This window comes from Ailuropoda melanoleuca, chromosome 2, assembly GCF_002007445.2.
Source record: "Ailuropoda melanoleuca isolate Jingjing chromosome 2, ASM200744v2, whole genome shotgun sequence".
Lineage (NCBI taxonomy): Eukaryota > Metazoa > Chordata > Mammalia > Carnivora > Ursidae > Ailuropoda > Ailuropoda melanoleuca.
Window position 1 is genome coordinate 165,302,861 of NC_048219.1, and position 21,222 is coordinate 165,324,082.

Here is a 21,222-nt window from a genome sequence, read left to right on the forward strand (position 1 = left end):
CTATGAAAAGCCTACTGCAAGCATTATTCTCAATGGGGAAAAGCTGGAAGCCTTTCCCTTAAGATCAAAAAAAAGGCTTTTTAAAATAAAAATATTTTCAAGAAATAGAAATATTTTTCTTCTAGAGTGACATCTTTTACCCTGCACTCTTTCTGGAAAGCTAAATAAATAAGTTGTGTTCCTTTCTAGCGTCCAAGGTAGGGAAACAAGAGGTTTAAAGCATAAATAATGTACTGTTTCCTCCCAGGAGGAGACTTGCCAAGTGTCATGGCACACAGTGTGGCTTCTGCAGTCCAGGAATGGTGATGTCCATCTACACACTGCTGAGGAACCACCCAGAGCCAACCCTGGAGCAGATAACCAAAGCTCTTGGAGGTGAGACCTCTTGGTCCTCTGTAGGCAGGGCCTAGGATGGAAAGTGCCCGGGCAACTAGAAAAGGAAATCCCAGCCCATGGAGAGACATTGTGGCACACATTGAGGTTCCAGGCACCTGGCTAACATGAAGCCCTCCTTAGTACCTTTAATACTTTCCAGGAAGTATTGCCTTCCTTTTGTGAGCAGTGATGCCAAGAACTGGGGCAATATTGGTTTCATTACAAATCTTGCTCCCTTAGTGAATCCCAGTGTCCCTCTACAAAAGGCATTCAAATAGGCTCTTTCTAACACTTATAATATTATCTCTTCCAAATGTGGAAATTTGGGTAGTATGGAAGGGTGAGATTTTGTTGTTTACTTTTAAATTAATCTGTTAGAATCATTTATTAACTCTACTTACTACAGTTAATTAAAAAAAATTTATAAAGAGGATACACTTTCAGATACTTTACTTTTTATGTTCTGGTTGGATTAGGAAGTCATGGGCAGCAACTAGTTATCACAAATAAACTTAGTGAGCAATTCAATCTCCTAAAATGAAATAACTATCAAATTTAATGTATAAACACAATTTTCTACAAAACAAAACAACAGCATATTAACAAATGTAGTTTTCTGTAACAAACATACCCACTTTCAAGGTAACTGGCCCCTGGTTCTTAGAAGAAAGCTGTGAAAATAAACCTCTAAATATTATAAGAAAGCTCCTTGTCCCTTTCAGTAAACAGACCTAGACAGAAATTCAGTGTTATGATGAAAAGATGTAGACTCAAACAAAGTAAAAATGCAACTTAAATTTTATGGTAAGTGGTATATAAAAATTCTTTAGTATTTTCCTTTGTTTCTCAACGATCTCTTCACTCAAAATTTTTTAGTTTCTTATAAATCAGTACTAAAACTTTGGCCTATGGTTTCAATTATAATTTTAGCCCAACCTGAATGGATAATCTTTATTCAATGAAATAATCCACACTAATGAAGAATTGAGAGCTTCGAGAAGCAGAGATCTTGTGATTTGCCCTACTTGTTGTTTAGAGAGTCTTAGAGAAATGGATTATTTCCTCCCAGATTCTGTGCCTGTAATTCACGTAACAACCATCAGGAGGTGGTGCTATAAAATTTGGCTAAATTGATGAAGTAGATAACCTTATGTGGGATGTGGACTATGGACTCTGAGAAACAAACTGAGGGCTTCAGAGGTGAGGGGGTGGGGGAATGAGATAGACTGGTGATGGGTAGTAAGGAGGGCATGTATTGCATGGTGCACTGGGTGTTATACACAACTAATGAATCATCAAACTTTACATCAGAAACCAGGGATGTACTGTATGGTGACTAACATAATATAATAAAAAAATATTATTAAAAAACCCAAAAAACCTTATGTGGGATGTGGAAATTTGGAGAGTGTATTTTGATTCACATTCCATTTGCCTGAGCTCTTTCTAGAATTATAAATGCTAGCCACACTGATAAACTTCATGTCCATATTTTAAGGGAAACAATAACATAAAATAAAGTTCAAAGTAACGCAGTTAGGTATGGAACATACCTTCTAAAATGGTCAACTGATATAAATCACCACTTCATTAAATCTTGTCTTTCTCTTCAAGACTAAGGGAAACTTTTTTCTTTTTTTTTAATTTCCATCTTTTTTCCTTAGAATCAGAAGATTTTCTGCAGTGGCTACTATTAGCATTCCTGTGGTGGACATTTCATAGGGCTTGTAGACTTGTCACTGATTATGTGACCAAGAACAAAAACATGACAAAAAACTCTCATACTAGATCTCTCTAGTGTTTAATGTTTGCGTATAGTTTATCAGAAAGAAGGTGTCCACTGCCTCTTAAATACTTGTATCTCATGCCATGTAGTTATATTTTAGACATTTCTCCTCCTTTCCTCGACTCCAAAGGGAGATTCTTAACTCACACACTGCAACATTTTTCTTCTTAGCAAAAAGAAAGATAGATTATATGGTCTGAATCCCTTCTTGAGCATGTAGTTTCTTCCTAAGCTCTTCTTGTTCTAAAAACAAAAACAGAGTATACCTGTTAACCACGTTTCCACGTGACTCACTGGCATCAAGCTTTTACACTTTTGGATGTTTATTTATTTATTTTTTTAAGATTTTTTATTCATTTATTTGACAGAGAGAGAGACAGCCAGCGAGAGAGGGAACACAAGCAGGGGGAGTGGGAGAGGAAGAAGCAGGCTCCCAGTGGAAGAGCCTGATGTGGGGCTCGATCCCAGACCGCCGGGATCACGCCCTGAGCCAAAGGCAGATGCTTAACAACTGAGCCACCCAGGCGCCCCACACTTTTGGATGTTTAAACCTACCCAATCCACACATTTATAATGCTTCTGAAATTGTTAAACTGAATCTTCACATAATCATTTTAAATCTATTTTTACTATAAAAATAACACATTCCTATTATGACAAATGCAAAAAATTAATTAAAAGGGAAAAAACTCATTCATATTTCTGCCCTCAGGAAGCAACCACAATCAGATACTTCTATTTCCTTTCAGTCTTCTCTATGCATAGTTTTTGTTTTCTTATTTTAAATACTTGTGGCTACTGTATATATGATTTTATATTGTATATACAATTTTAACAGTATGACATAAGAATTTTTTCATTTTATTAAAACCTCTTCATAAATATCATTTATACTGGCTACAAAATTTGAATATACTTTGTAAAAAGACAGTCATTTCCTCACCTTTTCCGCCATGCTTTGGAAATATTGACTGATTAAGACAATACCAGGTACTTATTGAACACCCATTGTGCTGTACTGGGAGGGCTCATGAAATCTAAGATACTCCTCACCTTCTGCAGGAACATAAGATCCATCGAGGGAGATGAGCATGTACGTAAATGACCCTAACTAGCACAACTGATGATAGGCCTGTGGAAGGATCCAGACAGTGAGGGGTACAGCTCTGGCTGGGGTGTTAGAGCAGACCCCATGGAAAAGGGGCCTGCGGCCCTGACAAATGAACATACTCTCCCTAAGAGAACATGTGAGAGAGAAAAGACTATGTAAGAAAAGCTCAACAAAGAGACACATGAGATGTTACAGGAGTGTAGGGTTGCATGAATTAGGACAGGGGTGGGAAATAAGGCAGGAAGAGTTGATTGGAAAAATTATGGAGACCTTTGTGATGTATCAGGAAGAAGAAGTAATCACAAGATTTTTTTTTTTTTGAAGAACATCTCTGTTCCCAAGAGAAACAAAAAAAGAATCTAATTACTAATAGAGCTATTTCACTGAAAAAACGAAGCACAAATAGGGAATATATTTCATTACCATTCCTTCAATATTGATCTCTTCTTTTTTTAAAAAAGACTTTATTTATTTATTTATTTATTTATTTATTTGAGAGAGAAAGAGAGCACGAGTGAGAGAGCACGAGCTGGGGGAGGGGCAAAGGGAGAGGGAGAAGCAGGCGCCAGGATCATGACCTGAGCTAAAGGCAGATGCTTAACCAACTGAGCCGCCCAGGTGCCCCAAAACTGATCTCTTCTTTATCAGGTAACTTGTGCCGCTGTACTGGATACCGACCAATTGTAGAAAGTGGAAAAACTTTCTGTGCGGTAAGTTAAAATAAAAAATTTTTTCAGTTGATTTAATATATTGATGAACATTTGCATAAAATCATCTATTGCATTCAGTTATTTCTAAATGTTGACCTTTCTAACATTGAAAGTTGTTGAATGCCACTGTTGGTATTTTTTAAATAAACCTTTAGCATGTATCTTCTTTAGCCCTAAATTAAGCACTTTCCTAAGAAGCATATGGTACATGACTTTAAGAAATGCAAACTCTATTAAAGAAAATAATATAAACTAAGGAATAGTCTATATATAGACTATAATATAGACTATAGACTATATAGACTATAATATAATATAGACTATAATATAGACTAAGGAATAGTCTATATTATTTTAGACTAATAGACTAAGACTACAGACTTTTTAAAGAAAAAAATATAGGCTAAGAAATAATAAAAACATAACTGAAAAGCAAGATATTAAAAGTTCAATATATCCTCTATACCATGTGTATCAGTTTTGAAGGAACATGGATTAAAGAGAATTAATGAGTGGGAAGGGAAGACACAAAAGAAACATTGGAGAAGGGGAGTTTTGAGCTAGGTCTTAGAAGAAGTGAAAATGAATGGGTGAAGAGAGGCCAGTAGAAAATTCCAAGTAAGAAAATGCATTGAAGTAGAAAAAGAAAGCTGTCCACGTTTCAACTAGGAAACTGATGTAGCTAAAGCATTAGGGAGTAAAAAGATATTATTCTGGCTAAGGAATTTAGACTTAAAGTTGGTAACCAATATATAGTCATTGTCTGTTCTCAAGCTAGGAGTATCACGGGAACAGTATCTCAAAGGGAAAATTCTTGGCACCTGCCGGTAAGAAGCCTAAGCCTGAAAAGGGAGGAGGGCATAGACTAGTGCAGCCCTCCATGAATGAGGGAATGAGGACCTAGACCAGTGTGGTAAATATGGACCCAAAAAGATAATTTTCAGGAAGGGGATTGCCAGAATCATAACCTCCAGACAATAAAGGATATGGTTAAGAAGAAATCCAGGTCATCCTCAAAGTTAAGAGATTAAGGAACCAGGCAGGATAAAGGAAATTGGAAAAAAATGATTTAGTGTTTGGCACAGGGTGGGGGAGGCTGAGTTTTGAGACGTATTAAGTTTTCAGAATATTAAATATCAATAAGGTTTCAGTTAGGATGGATTTCTAGCACCCATTTTTTATGGTAAAAGTTGATTTTATATAATTTTGGTTAACCAAAAACAATTCAAGTTACACAAGTTAATTCCAAATACCAAAAAGTCTTTGGAAAAAAATCTAATTTTAGGCCGGTAATGAAGAATCTGAAAAGCTTTACAAACTACAGCTATTTTGAAATCCATTCATGGTGAACCATATGAATGGTCAGTCTTCCACCATTTTGGCTCACAAAAACAGCAACTTCATATGATTCATGCTTCAAACTAATACTATGTGATTATTTTCCTGGAGACCAAATCTACCCATACAAAGATAGATATTTTTATCTCACTCACTTGGGTCCCCACATTCAGCCATTTGTCATTCATTCCTTATTGTACACGGCATCGTCACAAAATCCAAATCCCTTCTTAAGTCTGTAGAAAATTCCTTATAGGTACAAATATCAGCCACCACTTCTACAGCGCTTCCTTTGTGTCAGACACAGGGTGTATCATTTGCATATTTAAATCAAGCAGACCTGTTTGGGAGGGGTTTTATTTTCCTAATTTAACAAACTCAACCCAGTTACTATGTATTGAAGCAGGAACTAGAACCCAGGTCTCCTTGACTCCATGTACAAAGTCAAACCATAGGCCTCTAAAACACCCCAAAGCCTTGGGTTGCATCTGCACATGAAAAGGACAAACAAGAATAAAAATAATTAGCTAGAGTTGCAGTACTGACCAGGGCATTCAGGCCTGGGAGTCTGCATGAAGTGTCCTGAAAATTAAGGTAAAATGGTTTGGGACTTGAATCATCCAAATAATTCAGAATAGCTCCAATAACACCCAAATAAAACTCAGGTTTTCAGTTTATTTTCCTTTGTGTATAGAAAGTTTTAAAGGCAGTTTGCCTCCCCAGGACTTTGTTAAAGATACATGCTGCCTCACTCTTAGGATAAAGAAAAGCCATCTTTTTTGATTTTTTGATTGTCACCTTGTTAACTACTCCATTGACCTCACTCTAGTGGAAGCCTTAGCTGGCTGACCCCACCTCCTCTGACCTCCTTCATGATCCCCTGGAATTTGAGTGATACATTAAGAAGACCCTATTACAGCATGGTTACATGCTCCCTGTAATTTTCCCTAATTGTTCAGTGATGGAATAGCTTGTTCCCTGCTCCTGTGGGGCCTGGGGACTGCAAGTACTCGGGTTGATGTTTTAAGAACTGACCAATGAATTTGTTTCAAATTCTTGCATTACTTCCTAAGGAATCAACTATTTGTGGACTGAAAGGATCAGGAAAATGTTGCATGGATCAAGAAGAGAGGTCTTTTGTAAATAGACAGGAAAAAGTAAGTATCTTGTGTTCTACTTCAGTTGGGATTAACTGAAAAATACCCACATAAATCCAAATGTATTCATTTCCTGTTCTTTTCAGTGAGTAAAGTAAAAAGAAGTGAATTCAGGAAGTAAAGAGTCTTAAAATGCTTCAAAAATTAACAGGCCCATGACTGTCATGAGGCCAATCACCACAGAAGCATTTTCCTTCAGAAGCATTACAACTTTCTGTGCCTTAATCGGGTGTACCACCACCCTTCTGCACAACAAGTACTATAAGAGCTGTAAGCAGTGCATCTTCATGCTAAATATCTGTTAATAACACCTGAGACCCAGCACAGAAGCTTAAACCCTAGTTCCTGATCCCAAAAGAGGAAGCCCAGAGTCCAGTAAATCTCCCAGGAAGCCATTACAGTCCTATGAGGGTGGGAAGGACTCTACTCAGGGATACGCTGTGTCTCTGGCACCTCCATTTTGTGTCCAGCGTGTCAGAGGTGTGGCCCTCAATCTGAAGTTTCACACTTAGAAATTCCTGTACATCTTTCAGTAACTCTGAAGTTCCATTTGCATTTTGTTTTGTTTTGTTGAGATGTGTACCAAACTGTATAATGAAGATGAATTCCAGCCCTTGGATCCATCCCAGGAACCTATATTCCCTCCTGAACTAATAGTAAGACACTTTACTTTTGTTGTCTCATAACATGACACGGTATAAGCCTTTTTGCTGTATGTTCTGGAATCACTGAGTTTTAGACATTAGAATTTGGAAGTGTGTCCTATGTGATAATCCACTGTTAAGAATTTGTTCGGTTCCACTAAAAACAATTTCAAGCAGATAGCTTAGAAGAGTGGTACTGCCAGGACCTCAGAGCTGCTTTGGTTTACCCCTTCACTCAAAGATCCTGAGCTCAGAGAGTATAGGTAACTTACTCAAGGTCACATAGCTACACTGTGAGATATGGTAAAGATATTTTGTAAAACGATACTTATTATAATGGAATTACATTGTTCTTACTATTAGCCTATGTGATTTCAACTCACGGAAGAGAAATAGAGTAATATAAATAGTGTGTATGCTCATCATTCTATTCCATGACTATGCTCGGAAGAGAACGTGAGATGAGGGATATGATTCTACCGGCTTCCCAGAAGATCACAATCCCCATGCACCCCTCAGAGTGTGAGAACTTGGACTCACTATTTAAAGAGTATACAGACACACACACCACACACACACACACACACACACACACACACACACACACATAGAGAGAGAGAGAGAGTTGTAAAAAAAAAAATTTACGCTTTACCTGGTAAATGATGTAAGAGATTTTTCAAGGATAATTTTGCCTAGAAGCAATTTTTGTCATACCAAAACACCTTATCCCCAAAGATGAGGCCCCTTTGAGTCACTGTTAGGGCAGACCTAGAACAAGAAGCCTGGTCCTTTCATCTCAGACCAAGACACTTTCACTATTCCATGATTGCCTCCTCTTCAGGCACTCACTTCACAAATATAGGTAGAGTTTGCTCTACTCTATATGCAGTTGTTGATGGACAGATACCTATTACGATGTTTATTCAGTGGTGCCCACATGGATCTTATCAATCTAAGTAGTTTCAAACAGGCCATCCTTTCCTGATCAATATAAGGAAGGTCACCTCAGAAAACTAAAATGACCCATCAGCCCATTTGGACAACCAGAGCAGTGGATCTACTCATGGCATGTAGTTCAGTAGCCTCACTCAAAAGCCTCTTGGCTTTGTTTCTCTGCAGAGAATGGCAGAAGATCCAAACAAGAGAAGGTTGATGTTCCAAGGGGAGAGGACTACCTGGATCACCCCCGTGACCCTCAGTGATCTTCTGGAGCTGAAAGCCAATTTCCCTGAAGCCCCCCTCATCATGGGGAACACTGCAGTGGGTGCGTGGTTTTTAAGCATGTTCCTTAGTCTAGCTTAGGTAACCTAGACATCTGTCTCTCTTTTTAAACTCTCATAAATGCAGTTCATTTTAATTAATGGATACCTGTGGTCCTTTAGAATGTTTCATTGTTTTCTTTTGCGAATATGTCATTTGCATCACAATTTTCACTCTAGATTATCAGGGAGCAACATCTGTTAGCACCCATTGACTTCCTTTTCTAATTGTTTTAAATGGTTTTCTCCTTAAGGACCCAGCATTAAATTCAAAGGTGAATTTCATCCAGATTTCATATCTCCACTTGGGCTTCCAGAACTATATTTTGTGGACTACACAGATGATGGTATGAACCTTCTTTTACATTGACCATTGGTAGGCTATGAGTAAGTATATTCACTGGGCTTATTTGAGCATTTCATAGAATATCTGACCTCATTTATTCATTCAGAAATATTTATTGAGCATCTACTATGTGTCCTCTATGAGCTTTATCAAACTGAGGAATTGACTGAATAAGGAGACTTAAGACATTGGCTGGCTTGTAGGAAAGGTTCTTATAAGTATTACTCCCTGATTCAGAAATTTGCTCAAGGCTCAGCTTATACCCACACACATTCAAAAAATAAAATAAAATTCTGGGACACAAAATTTGAAAATTTAAATTTAACTACCTTATTTATTTTTATGGTCTTTTCACAACTTACCAAACGCTTTCACATCTCTTGTTTCTTTTGATCCTCATGACAGTCCTGGAAGGCAGCGATAGCAGGTGGTAGCCTTGGTATCTCCATTCTTCTAAAGAGGATAAAGAATCAAAGGACTTAAGTAAATTCCCCAACTTCACACAGCTAACACATGATCAAGTCAGGACTGGATTCCAGGGTTCCTTACTTCTAGTCAAGTTCTCCTTCCACATAATGCACTGAAAAAGGCTATCTGAGAAACATATCCAAGCTCAGCATTTTAATAGATAACAGTGTATAGGCGGTAAACATTCTACTTTAAAATAACATTCTCCCCAATAAGTAAACAGAAATCAGATTGTCTGCTTTCCCCTCTGATCTGCTAATTTTAAGTCAATCTGCCCATTCATTTTTTTGTTTTACCTGTTACAATGTTCATATCAGTGGACTCATAGGAAGAAATGGAGCTAGGGGAGGCCGGGCTGGTACAGGAGAGGGTTGGAAGTAAGGTGTGGAGGTACTTGGTTAGGGTGGGGTGGGAGTGAAGGGACTGGGGCGGAGGGAGAGCCTATAACACTAAGTCAGTGTTTCTCAACCTTTTCATTATTGTCTCGCTAGGGAGCAATAGACATTTTCCCCCTAATCATCCCTCCATGAAATTTTAACACCATAGATAGACCACGTATCTGTTTATGTACAGTATGTATATCAGAGCTTTATACATCAAAAGAGTGAGATTTTCTTCACCCCCTTTGGGCTAGCATTATCCTCCTTGAGAATGCATGAACTAGATGATATCACTACTCAAGGCATTCCCTAAAAGCACACTTTTAGCAAAACTGACCCAAAGTACAGACAAGTGTCTATTCTTGTTCTGTTAAGGGAACAATATGAAGAGATGGCAGTAGAAGAAGGGTAAATGGGCAATGCAAATGGGTAGGTCACTTCCCACTTCGACTTAGTGTTCTTTTAAAAGTCTTATAGGATCGGTGCACTTTGGTTGGTTCAGTTGATTGAGCGTTAACTCTTGGTTTCAGCTTAGGTCATGATCTCAGTGTCATGGGATTGAGCTCCACGTGGGGCTCTGTGCTCAGCACAGAGTCTGATGGAGATATCTCCCTCTTCCTCTCCCTTTGCTCCTCCTCCTGCTCGCTCGCTCTCTCTTTCTCTCTAAAATGAATAAATAAAATCTTTAAAAAAATAAAAACACAAAAGTCTTATAGAATCTTGACTGAAATTTTTATTTTTGATCTATTTATTCAGGAAAACACTAAATTGGGAATTAAAGTAGTGAGTTTCATATACCTGTGGTTGGTATGTCCTAAAATGCATGGCATATATGACTGTATACATGACTGAGAAAAAGAATTTGTTACTTAATATTTGGGAATAAAGCAAATTGCCAGAAATATCTTCACCTTTTACTTTTTTAAGTTAATAAAAAGAGAAGATATACTTGAAAGATTATTTCTGTGCAGCTCATGAATCTTGTTACAATTCACCTTCAGTTTATATTCCACTATCTTATTTTCAGGAGTGACAATAGGGGCAGGATACAGCCTGGCCCAGTTGAATGACGCTTTACATCTTACTGTTTTGGAGCAACCAAAGGAGAAAACTAAGACTTACCGTGCTCTCCTGAAGCATCTGAGGACACTTGCTGGAGCCCAGATAAGGAATATGGCGGTATGCACCCCAGTGTGATATGAAAGAAGTCACAGTTACAGACAGTCTCTACACAGAGGAGACTACCGCACAGCAGTACAGCAAGCATTTTGACTGGGAATGCTGCATATCCCAGTTCTTCAGACTTTACTCAGAGTCTAGTCCCCACTTTACCCCCATGTTATTGGACACTCATACTAGGGCCAGCTTTCAAGGGAATTTTCTTCCTCATTGCACATGGAAAAGGAACATTTTCTCAAGCAATAAGTTTGAACTGGGGTTAGGGGTGGGAATCTTGCACAATATGTGGCCTGACTCTATTTAGCTGCCCTAAAACCATACCAGATCATTCTATAAAACAAAGAAGAGAATTAAAAAATTAAAACTTACCAAAAAAACTGTATACATAATTCCTTATTTGTCAAATAACTAGCTTAAAAATGTTATCCTTTTTTATTTAGACTTTAGGAGGACATGTGGTGAGCAGACCTAATTTTTCTGACCTAAATCCCATTTTAGCAGCAGGAAATGCTACCATCAATCTGATATCCAAAGGTAAGAGATAAGCCTTAGGCATTCTATTTTATAATTACCACTGTCAGTTATGTAGCTCCTATCATAAACTATGAATTAGGAACCCAAGTATATCTAACTTAGACTCACCAAATATATAGGCTATATTACCTCAGATGTAAGGATGAAACTGAGATCAATTATCCTGTTCTCAGATGTTCTATATCTTGTAGATCAGTTAATGTACCTGAGAATTTTTCTTAACTATTTGTCCACATTTATGTACAGTCCAAATTGTAGTATCCAAGCATTTTTAAAATGAGATGTGTATCTGCAGTTTTAAAGCTTTATAGGACATTTCATTTCAGAGTTTTATAAAGATGGAAATTTTTTTATAAGACTTTTCATTCTTTTTTTTTAACATTTTATTTTTAAGTAATCTTATACCCAATATGTGGCTCAAACTTACAACCCCAAGATCGAGTTGCATGTGTACCAAATGAGCCAGCCAGACACCCCTAGGACTTTTCATTCGAAACAAAATCAAGTTTGTGGGGCATATTACTCACTACTTCTCTCTTTATTCAAAGACAGCTTGAGGTTTGCCAAGGGAAAATTATTTAAACTTAGTGAGATAACAATAAATGCATATTTAATTCATAGAGCTATTGATGTAAGATACCCTCTCTTTGATTAAAATCACATTTTTAGGGGCACCTGGGTGACTCAGCCAGTTGAGCGTCCAGCTCTTGATTTCTACTCAGGTCATGATCTCAAGGTCATGGAATTGAGCCCTGCCTCGGGCTCTGTGCTGAGCAGATAGCCTGTTTGGGATTCTCTCTCTACCTCCCCTCCCCCCAGCTCACATGCATGCTCGCTCTCTCTCTTAAAAAAAAGAAGAGAAAAGAAAAGAAGAAAGAAAAGAAAAGAAAAAAGAAAAGAAAAGAAAAGAAAAGAAAAGAAAAGAAAAGAAAAAAAGAATCACATTTTTAAAAATACAGTGAATCAAATAAGAGAGTATTATAAACTATTTAAGAAAAAAAAGCTATATATCAGGCATTTCACCTCTGTCACTTGTCCCATCTCTAGCACTTTGAACAGATCATTTAACCTCTCTGGACCTCTGGACCTCAGTTTTCCCATTTGTGAAACATATTGTACTAGGTTGTTTCCAAATAGCTTTAAAGTTTTTCAAGGCCAAAATTTGTGAGTGGTGTATAATGGGTGGTAAGAACCAGAAAAGACTTTTCTTTTCTTGGTTTTTTTTTTTTTTCAGTTTCTATTTATTTATTTGAGAAAGAAAGAGAGAGACAAGTATGAGTGGGGTTAGAGACAGAGGGAAAGGGAGAAGCAGACTCCCTGCTGAGCAGGGAGCCTAACACCAGGCTCAATCCCAGGACCCCGAGATAATGACCTGAGCTGAAGGCAGGCGAGAAACTGACTGAGTCACCTAAGCACTCCCAGAAAAGACTTTTCAGATTATCTGGCCCAACACTGTCGTTCTACAGATGAGGAACCAGAAGCCCCAAAGGTTCTGTGACTTGCCTAAGGTGACCCAGCTTGGAAGCTTCAACTGGAAACCACATCTTCTGGCTTCCAGCTTGCACCCTCTCTTTCCACCAGATGCATCACACCTATCCCTTGCTACATATTCTCCAGTTGATAATTTCTTTCTGATCAAGGTCATTTTCTCTACTAGGAGGAGAACGGCAGATTCCTTTAAACAGCCATTTCCTTGAGAGATCACCTGAAGCCAGCCTCAAATCGGAAGAGATTGTGTTATCTGTTCATATTCCCCACTCTACTCAGGTAAAGGCTTCCTGACCTACTGCCCACATGGAGGGAGCTCAGCTTACCCTGCAGGGTGACTTTGGGGCTACTCTCAGGAAGGGGCAAATTCTCAGAGGACCATTTGTATGGCTTTCTTACCAGGGCAACATTGATAAGCCCAACATGACTTCCATGGGCCCTAGGCACTTTTGCCTTTGTGGCTCCCTTCCTCCATAAAAAGTAAAATAAAATTTTAAAAAATATGATTTTTTTGGTATAAAGATGAAAATAACCCAAATTGCATTCAGTGTTATATATTCATTATTATTACTACATTCATTGTTTCTTTCGTTTTTAAAAAAACTTTAAAGGAAAACATTTCTTGATATTCTGATAAGGTTGTAGAGTGAGAGATGGGAGCTACAATTGTGGTGAGCATAAGGTGTAGGGATGCTGAATCACTATGTTGTACACCTGAAACTAATATAACATTGTATGCCAACTATAGTGAAATAAAAAAATTTTTTTAAAGAATAACATTTCTATGGCCCCTATCTCTCTGCAGAGAGCCCTTTGTGTGAGGACTTGAATTTTTAGTTTCAGATAAATATTCGTCTTAGCCAAGATTGAATAAAATTATAATCAGTTTCATCTACAGCAAGTTTCTAGTAAACTGAAAGTTCATGATCATAAAGGTACTTCCAAACCAACCAACATTTATTAATCACTTTAAATAAAATTGTTTATTAACTACCTACCATTCGACATGCCAAGCACAGTGCTGAATCTGGAAGACACTACATGTATTCATAAGACATGGGTTTCTGTCCTCCAAGGTCTCTAGATCTGAGAGGAAGGGCTTGAAATCGTAAGTAGGTAATCATCTCAGAAGGAATTATGTGCACAGAGAGCCAGGGTAGTTCCTGTGACAGGGAGAGTCCTCCTTCGGTGTTGTTGCTCAAAAGGGAGGGAGAGCAGCTGGGATAGAGCAAAGATCAGTAGAGAGAAGTGGGTGCTCATTCCAGGCAGGAGAACAGCTTGGGGGTGAGGGCTAGGTGGAATGGCAGGTTGGACGCCAGGCAACAGGGCAGGGGGGCTGGGGCAGCCCTGTGAGACGTGGCTGGGAGGGAGGCTGGGGCTCTATCACCAAGCAGCTCTATTATTCAATCAAGGAGTTCGTACATGTCCTAGCAGACAGCCATCTTTGAAGGCTTTAAAGCAAGGTAAAATCTTAATGAAAATGGTATTTCAGGAATGCCATCTAACGAGAAAAATAGAGAATAAGCTGGTTGGAGGAGAAACTGAAGGTTGAATGGCCAGTTAAGAGGCTAATGCAGTCATGCCGTAATTCAGGTGGGTGAGCGTGAGGGTGGTGGCAGCAGGAATAGGGAGGAAAGTCCCCACCAAGCAGTGCAGCGGACTGAATAGGATCAAGTGTGTCTCAAGCATCTCTTTATCACTTTTGCTTTCTAAATCAACAATGTTTTATCTTTGACAGGGTCCATGGTGGCACCCCTATCCCCACCAAGACGCTGGCCACACAAAGAGACTCTCCTACTTTGTGGCTCTAATATTTCACACTAGTAATGAGATTAAACCTAGAATGAGAGATTGAAACCTGGAAGGCACTTTGAAGACCATGTGATCCAATGGTTTCCAAGCTGCTTCTTTTTTTTTAAGAGTAAAGCTCACCACACACGTGAAATAAGTAAATTCTAAGTAAGAATGCCAAACTAAAACAGTTAAAAGTGGAGGTGTCGTAGTTCATCCCGAGAGGCACCACACCTCCTGATTTTCCCTTACCCCTCTCAGTAGCCCTGGAGGCACCATCTGATGAAACCCAACCTTCTTAAAGAAAATTAAGACCCAAGCAGTTTAAATCACTTGCCTGAGTCCACATGTGGTGACTCGGAGTTGAAAGTACATGACCATCAACTCTGGAGCCATACTGATTAGATTTCAACCCCAATTCTGCCACTTACTGTATGACCTTGTACGAGTTACGTAACCTTTCAGTTTCCTCATCAGTAAATTAGAAATGAGGACAGTTTCTCTGAGGATAAAATATTAATACCCCTGAAGCATGGGAGCCAGTACTCACAGCGAACACTGTGGTCAAAAGGATCATTTAGAGGATCCTTTTCATTATAACTAATTCTGAGTGTTTTTCTGTTTCCAGTGGCACTTTGTGTCAGGACTCCGGCTGGCCCAACGTCAGGAAAATGCTTTTGCCATTGTCAATGCCGGCATGAGTGTGAAGTTTGAAGATGGTACAGACACGATTAAGGATCTTCAGATGTTCTATGGAAGTGTTGGCCCCACTGTTGTCTCTGCAAGCCAAACATGCAAGCAGCTCATTGGGAGGTATGTCACAGCACATCTGGATATAAAACTCAGGACTTTGTATTTTAATATTTTAATGAAAATAGCACTTGGAGAATTTTTTTCTGATTACATACATATTACATAATCATATAGGAAATTTAAGCACTGCGGAAGAATATAAAGAAAATAAAAGTCACCCAAAAGCCAACCTTCTTTAAGATACAATTCTTTTGTTGCAGTTTCTATGATAAGATGAATGCACAAATTAATCTAAGTAGATAATATCTTCAAATTTTCATTTTTAATTAGCCTGCAAATAAGTAAATGTTTCTAATACTGTACCTTAAGACATATGAAAACGTCCTTACAGCAGAAAAAGAAGATGAAATGTTCAAAAAGTTTAAATGGCCTTCCTCCTATCACTCTCATCATTTCTAGTGTTTGGAAAGTAAGTTTCAAAAATTCTTCCAACCAGTGCTTTTACGATAATTTTTATCTACTCATTTCATTGTCAACAGTGCAATGCAACTTAATGCAGCTTTTCTTCTCAGATATTAAAATGAGTTGATGCTTTCAAAGCATTTCTGTAGAAACTTTCATTTGTGAAAATGTTACAACTATCATCAATAATTGGGTCATTTGCTGGTCATTCCCTTGTATGTGCGTGCCAAGCATGGACTTTTGCTGGGGATGCAGCAATGAACAAGACAAAGTTCCAGGTCTTGGGAAACTCTGATTTTAGTACTTTGTTACCCCAGCTCTTTGAGCTAAAGTCAACATTCCCAGGCCATGGAGTTACAGATAATAATAAAGGAGGATGGTGAGGAAAATTTGGAAACCATCACAGCAGATTCTAAAGAAAGCTAGTGACATATTGGAGGGTTTTGTCCAGACTTCAAAGATGAATACAGATTTTTTCCATCTTCCCTTGCTCTCTGTCAGTTTAGTCTGTCTTCCCCTCTCCTGTGACGTGTTTACATTATTTTCTACGAGGTCGTGGGATGACCACATGCTGAGTGATGCCTGCCGTTGGGTCCTGGATGAGATTTACATTCCACCAGCAGCTAAAGGTGGCATGGTGGAGTACAGGCGAACCCTCATCATCAGCTTACTCTTCAAATTCTACCTCAAAGTGAGGCGAGGACTGAATAAAAAGGTAAATGACTTCTCTGGGTCTCTGAGTGCCTTGACATTCTGAGCATGAGTCTGCACATGAAGGACTTCCCCTTCCCTTCCCTACTGTAGCAAGGGTGTCAGGAAGGGATGGAGCCTGCAGTGTGGGGCTTCCCAGCCTCTTTTGTCCCTCTCCTTCCTTCTCCCTTCTCCTCCTCTCCTGGGCTGAGAAGGGGACAATCTTGCTATTACATTTGCCCTATAGGTTGTGTGACAATACTAATACGCAATATCAAGTTGATCTGCAATAGTGAAAAGCTTTCAGTAATTAAATTATAACATCTTTTCATATTTTAAAGAAAATTTTCTTGTTAAGACAATACCTTCTTTAATATTTAAAAAATGTGGATAAGCCAAAAAGGAAGAGAAAATCCTTTGTAATCCCATCACCCATACATAACTGTTATTAATATTTTAGTTTGTATCCTTCTAAGCTCTTTTTCGTGGATGTGTGTATATATGTGTCACACATATACATCTATAGAATGGTTTAGCATAGCTGGCTTGTTTCACATAGTAACAAACAGCTTTCAGTATCATTAAATATTCTTCATGACAAAATGACATAATGGTTGCATGATGTGTCTATGGATAGATGAGCCATTATTTGATCTGTTCCTTACTTTTGGATATTTAGATTGCTTCTGGTTTAACTGGTTGTTTTTTTTTTTCTTACCTAGCCTAGTTTAAAATGACCTTCACAGCAGTGTTTCTCAGAATGTGGTCCATGACTGTGAGTGTCCCCGTGATAAGTCGTGAGCTGACCCAAAAATGGCAGATAAGGGACTACACACACATTTCTTTTATGGCTGAAAGCTTTACTTTGTCAATTCTGCCAGTCCTTTTTTATCGTTTTTATTAACATTATTTATTATTAGCATTAACATAATATTCTGTTATAAATTATTATATACTCTTGTTTATTATATATGTTCATTATATATGTAATTTGCATATATCTAATACGTTACTACATATAATTTATTAAATATGTCTATTGTTTTATATTCTTATATATTATCATATGTTCTCTTACATATTATGATTATATGTTCTATCTTTATAGAAAAAGCAAAAACAGAGAAGCAAAAATTTTAAAAATCAACTGTAAGCCAATAATCCTACCATAAAGACTATTAACATTTGGAACGCATACATATATATTTCTCTTTTTTTTTTTTTTTTTAAAGATTTTATTTATTTATTCGACAGAGATAGAGACAGCCAGCGAGAGAGGGAACACAAGCAGGGGGAGTGGGAGAGGAAGAGGCAGGCCCACAGCAGAGGAGCCTGACGTGGGGCTCGATCCCATAACGCCGGGACCACGCCCTGAGCCGAAGGCAGACGCTTAACCTCTGTGCCACCCAGGCGCCCCCTCTTTTCTTTTTTTTACAAGAAAAAGGGATGATACTCTGCATAAATTTTTGTAATCCATTTCTTCACTTAATTATAACTCATGAGCATTTTTAATGTCCATAAATATACTTCTACGAAATCATTTTTAATAACTGCAAAATATTGTATCTTATGGATGTTCCATAATTTGTTTATTCAGTTCCCTCTTATTGGATATTTAGGTTAATTCTAGTTTCTTTACTATGACAAATGATCTGTAGCTGAATGTCCTTGTAGATTAATCTTCGTCTGCTCCCTTAGTTGCTTCTCTGCGATATATGCCCAGAAGACTGTCCCGGACTTGAAAGCACAGCCTCTGTTTGGAAGTGCACATATTTCCACCCATTCAAAAGGAGAGCTCTTCATAAAGGAAGTCTCCACTCCCTAGAAATAGCATTCACTTTCCCGTGTGCATGAGCAGATACAATCATGCTGCTGCTAGCCTAGGGAGCTCGAAGCTCAGGGCTTTCTCCCAGCAGATCTGGAGACTAATATCTGGGAGAATAAATTGGATAACCTATTTCTACATGTATTTCTCCAAGCTAGTGACTCAGAATGTAAAGCTAAATGTGAAATAATCTTCTTTTCAGGATCCCCATAAGTTTCCTGATATCCCAGAAAGGTACATGAGTGCTCTAGATGATTTCCCCATAAAAACACCACAAGGAATTCAGATGTTTCAGGTCAGTGTGTAGAGTTCTTATTTTTTATTCTTTCTATGCATTCAGATGCATGCATCCTGCATATATCTTCCTCTTTTCAATAGCTATATTTTTTATTATTTGTAAGGGTCACGTCTACCAAAGCCAGCCAACACTACCCATTGTTACTCACACATGATTTCATAATTTGCTTGATTTAGCTTCTATTCTATTTTACTCAGGTCTTCACAAGGAATTAGATTCTAAATGTCCCTCCTCAACTATTTCAGTTTTGTTGCTTAAAATGTTCTCCTTTTCTTAGTGAATGCCTGTTCTTTCTTCAAAACCTAACTCTACATTCACTGCTTCTAGGAAGCCTTCCCTGCTTTAATAAAGCCATCCTAAATCCCCCAGGAATTGTGTATTTTCTTTGCACCATATTAGCTGTATAAAGTGTTCTTTATTGCTATATGAAGTTGATCATGTTATTTTAATGTGTGTTTGTGTGTATCCTTACAAGCTTGTGGAATTTTTAAGGACGAGAACAATGTCTTCTTTTTGAAGAGGTGAGGGTGTAGATTATAACCAGAATATATCTCTTACCATGATACTCAATGGACATTTATTAACTTTGACTCACAGATATGGATACCAATTACCTATAATTTTTCTTGACATGTGAGTAAGCAAGATATATCAGACCCAATTTTCAGTTCATGAGAATGTCTGGAAGTAAAATAACTGCTTTATTCATTGACAGTGTGTGGATCCCTACCAATCCCCACAAGACCCCATCGGCCACCCAGTCATGCACCAGTCAGCCATCAAACATGCCACAGGGGAGGCTGTATTTAGCGATGACATGCCCCCTATTGCCCAAGAACTCTTCCTGGCTGTGACCACCAGCACCAGAGCTCACGCAAAGATCATGTAAGGAAATAAAAGATGTTTCTTTGTATTACTGGAATGCATTCACAATTTCACATTAAAATTGAGAACTTATGGGGTGCCTGGGTGGCTCAGTTGGTTGAGCGTCTGTCTTTGGCTCAGATCATGATCCTAAGGTCCTGGGATCCAGTCTCACATAGGGCTCCTTGCTCAGTGGGAAACCTGCTTCTCCCTCTGTCTGCCGCTCCCCCTGCTTGTGTTCTATCTGTGTCAAATAAATAAATAAAATCTTAATAAATAAATAAATAAATAAATAAATAAATAAATAAATAAATAAAATTGAGATTTTGTTATATATTTAAATCAACTAAGAACATTCATTTCCTCTTCTGGATGGATAGCAGTCCTTTTTTAAGCAAATTTTTGAAAGAAACTAATGCCAAGAGTTCAAACACCAGCTAAACATTGGCACTTTCAACATAGAATTTTGTACCATGATTTAGTTTTGAGGTTCATTATAGTTTTTCCCTGTGTTTGAGGAATCATTTATATTGTACCCTGAACTTACCCCTGCAACTTTGATGTGTGCTTTCAAATTTTCCCTCCTAGATCAATTGATGCTTCAGAAGCCCTGGCCCTTCCAGGTGTTGTTGATGTGATAACAGCAGAGGATGTTCCAGGAGATAATAACCATCAGGGAGAGGTCCTCTATGCACAGAATGAGGTGTGTGATTTGTATGGGGCCTTTTACTCAAATGCTCAGTTAGAAACACCAAAATGACTATTGGTTATGACTCTAACATCCGTGGATTCATGTTCACATCACAAATACTTACAGGGAACCAAGGACTCCACATCAGTGATTCTCAAATTCTCTCTTGAATTGTGGACCCTTTTGAGATTCTGATCATAAACCATTAGCCCTGTCAAAGACAGCTTCTTAAAAAAAATTGTGAAAACCATAGAAGCAATATAGAGCATAGGACATTAAAAGAACCAACAGAATTTCAGGATGACTGGATTAAAGTGTGTGATATGGCAATGGTGAGGAATGCTTCCAAAGACAGAAGCCAGGTCGTTAAGTTCTGCACCCAGTTTTTGTACCCTCTAAATCTCACTCAGTCCAGTGTTTTGAATTTATTCTCATAGGTAGAAAAATCATCTTTCATAAGAACCCAGTGGGTAAATGTAAGAATGTGGGAACCGTATTTCCTTTTTAATGATTCTTGTCTTAGCTAATGGCGACATGTGGCTTTTCTGCAGGTGATTTGCGTGGGTCAGATTGTCTGCACTGTGGCTGCTGACACCTATTCTCATGCAAGAGAGGCGGCTAAAAAAGTGAAGATCACTTATGAAGACATAGAACCAAGGATTATCACAATAGAGGTAGTCAGGCCATTTCGTGTCTTCTAGAATGACTAGGCCGGTATACTTCTGGCAGAACTCAACTGGTGGAGTCACAAAATAGTATAATTTGGGCTCCATCTATACTCTGCTCAGTGCTATCTATAGTTTCAGAGTGAAGGCTCTAGCGATCTGCACCTTGAGACGTAATACTGAGAATTTCCCTGCCTGGATTTCCCCTTCCTTCCTGTGACCATTTCTTCTCCCATTGCCTCTTGCCAAGGCATGTCCTCAGAATACAGATAAGTAACACCAGAGGAATGTCCTTATGACCTCCATGTAGAACTAGTCAGTGGAAAAATCCAGAGCACCGTGAGACAGAACAGTTGTAACATTTACTGAATTACAGCCTGGGTACTCTGTCTCCTGCCCACTTCCTCC

The 21,222-nt window shown here is 38.3% G+C and overlaps 1 protein-coding gene across 3 annotated transcripts in view; it reads left to right on the plus strand.

Moving 5' to 3' along the window:
• Positions 1-21,222, plus strand: part of AOX4 (aldehyde oxidase 4) — a 57,137-nt gene that overhangs the window by 10,271 nt on the left and 25,644 nt on the right. For 2 of the 3 annotated variants that reach the window (XM_034641094.1, XM_034641086.1), the window contains 15 exons: positions 248-375; positions 3,921-3,982; positions 6,394-6,477; positions 7,053-7,133; positions 8,241-8,385; positions 8,635-8,727; positions 10,602-10,753; positions 11,194-11,287; positions 12,945-13,054; positions 15,195-15,379; positions 16,334-16,496; positions 18,499-18,591; positions 19,310-19,479; positions 20,047-20,161; positions 20,701-20,823. In XM_034641094.1, the coding sequence (XP_034496985.1) occupies positions 248-375; positions 3,921-3,982; positions 6,394-6,477; positions 7,053-7,133; positions 8,241-8,385; positions 8,635-8,727; positions 10,602-10,753; positions 11,194-11,287; positions 12,945-13,054; positions 15,195-15,379; positions 16,334-16,496; positions 18,499-18,591; positions 19,310-19,479; positions 20,047-20,161; positions 20,701-20,823 (1,798 nt within the window). 3 annotated transcript variants of the gene reach the window in all.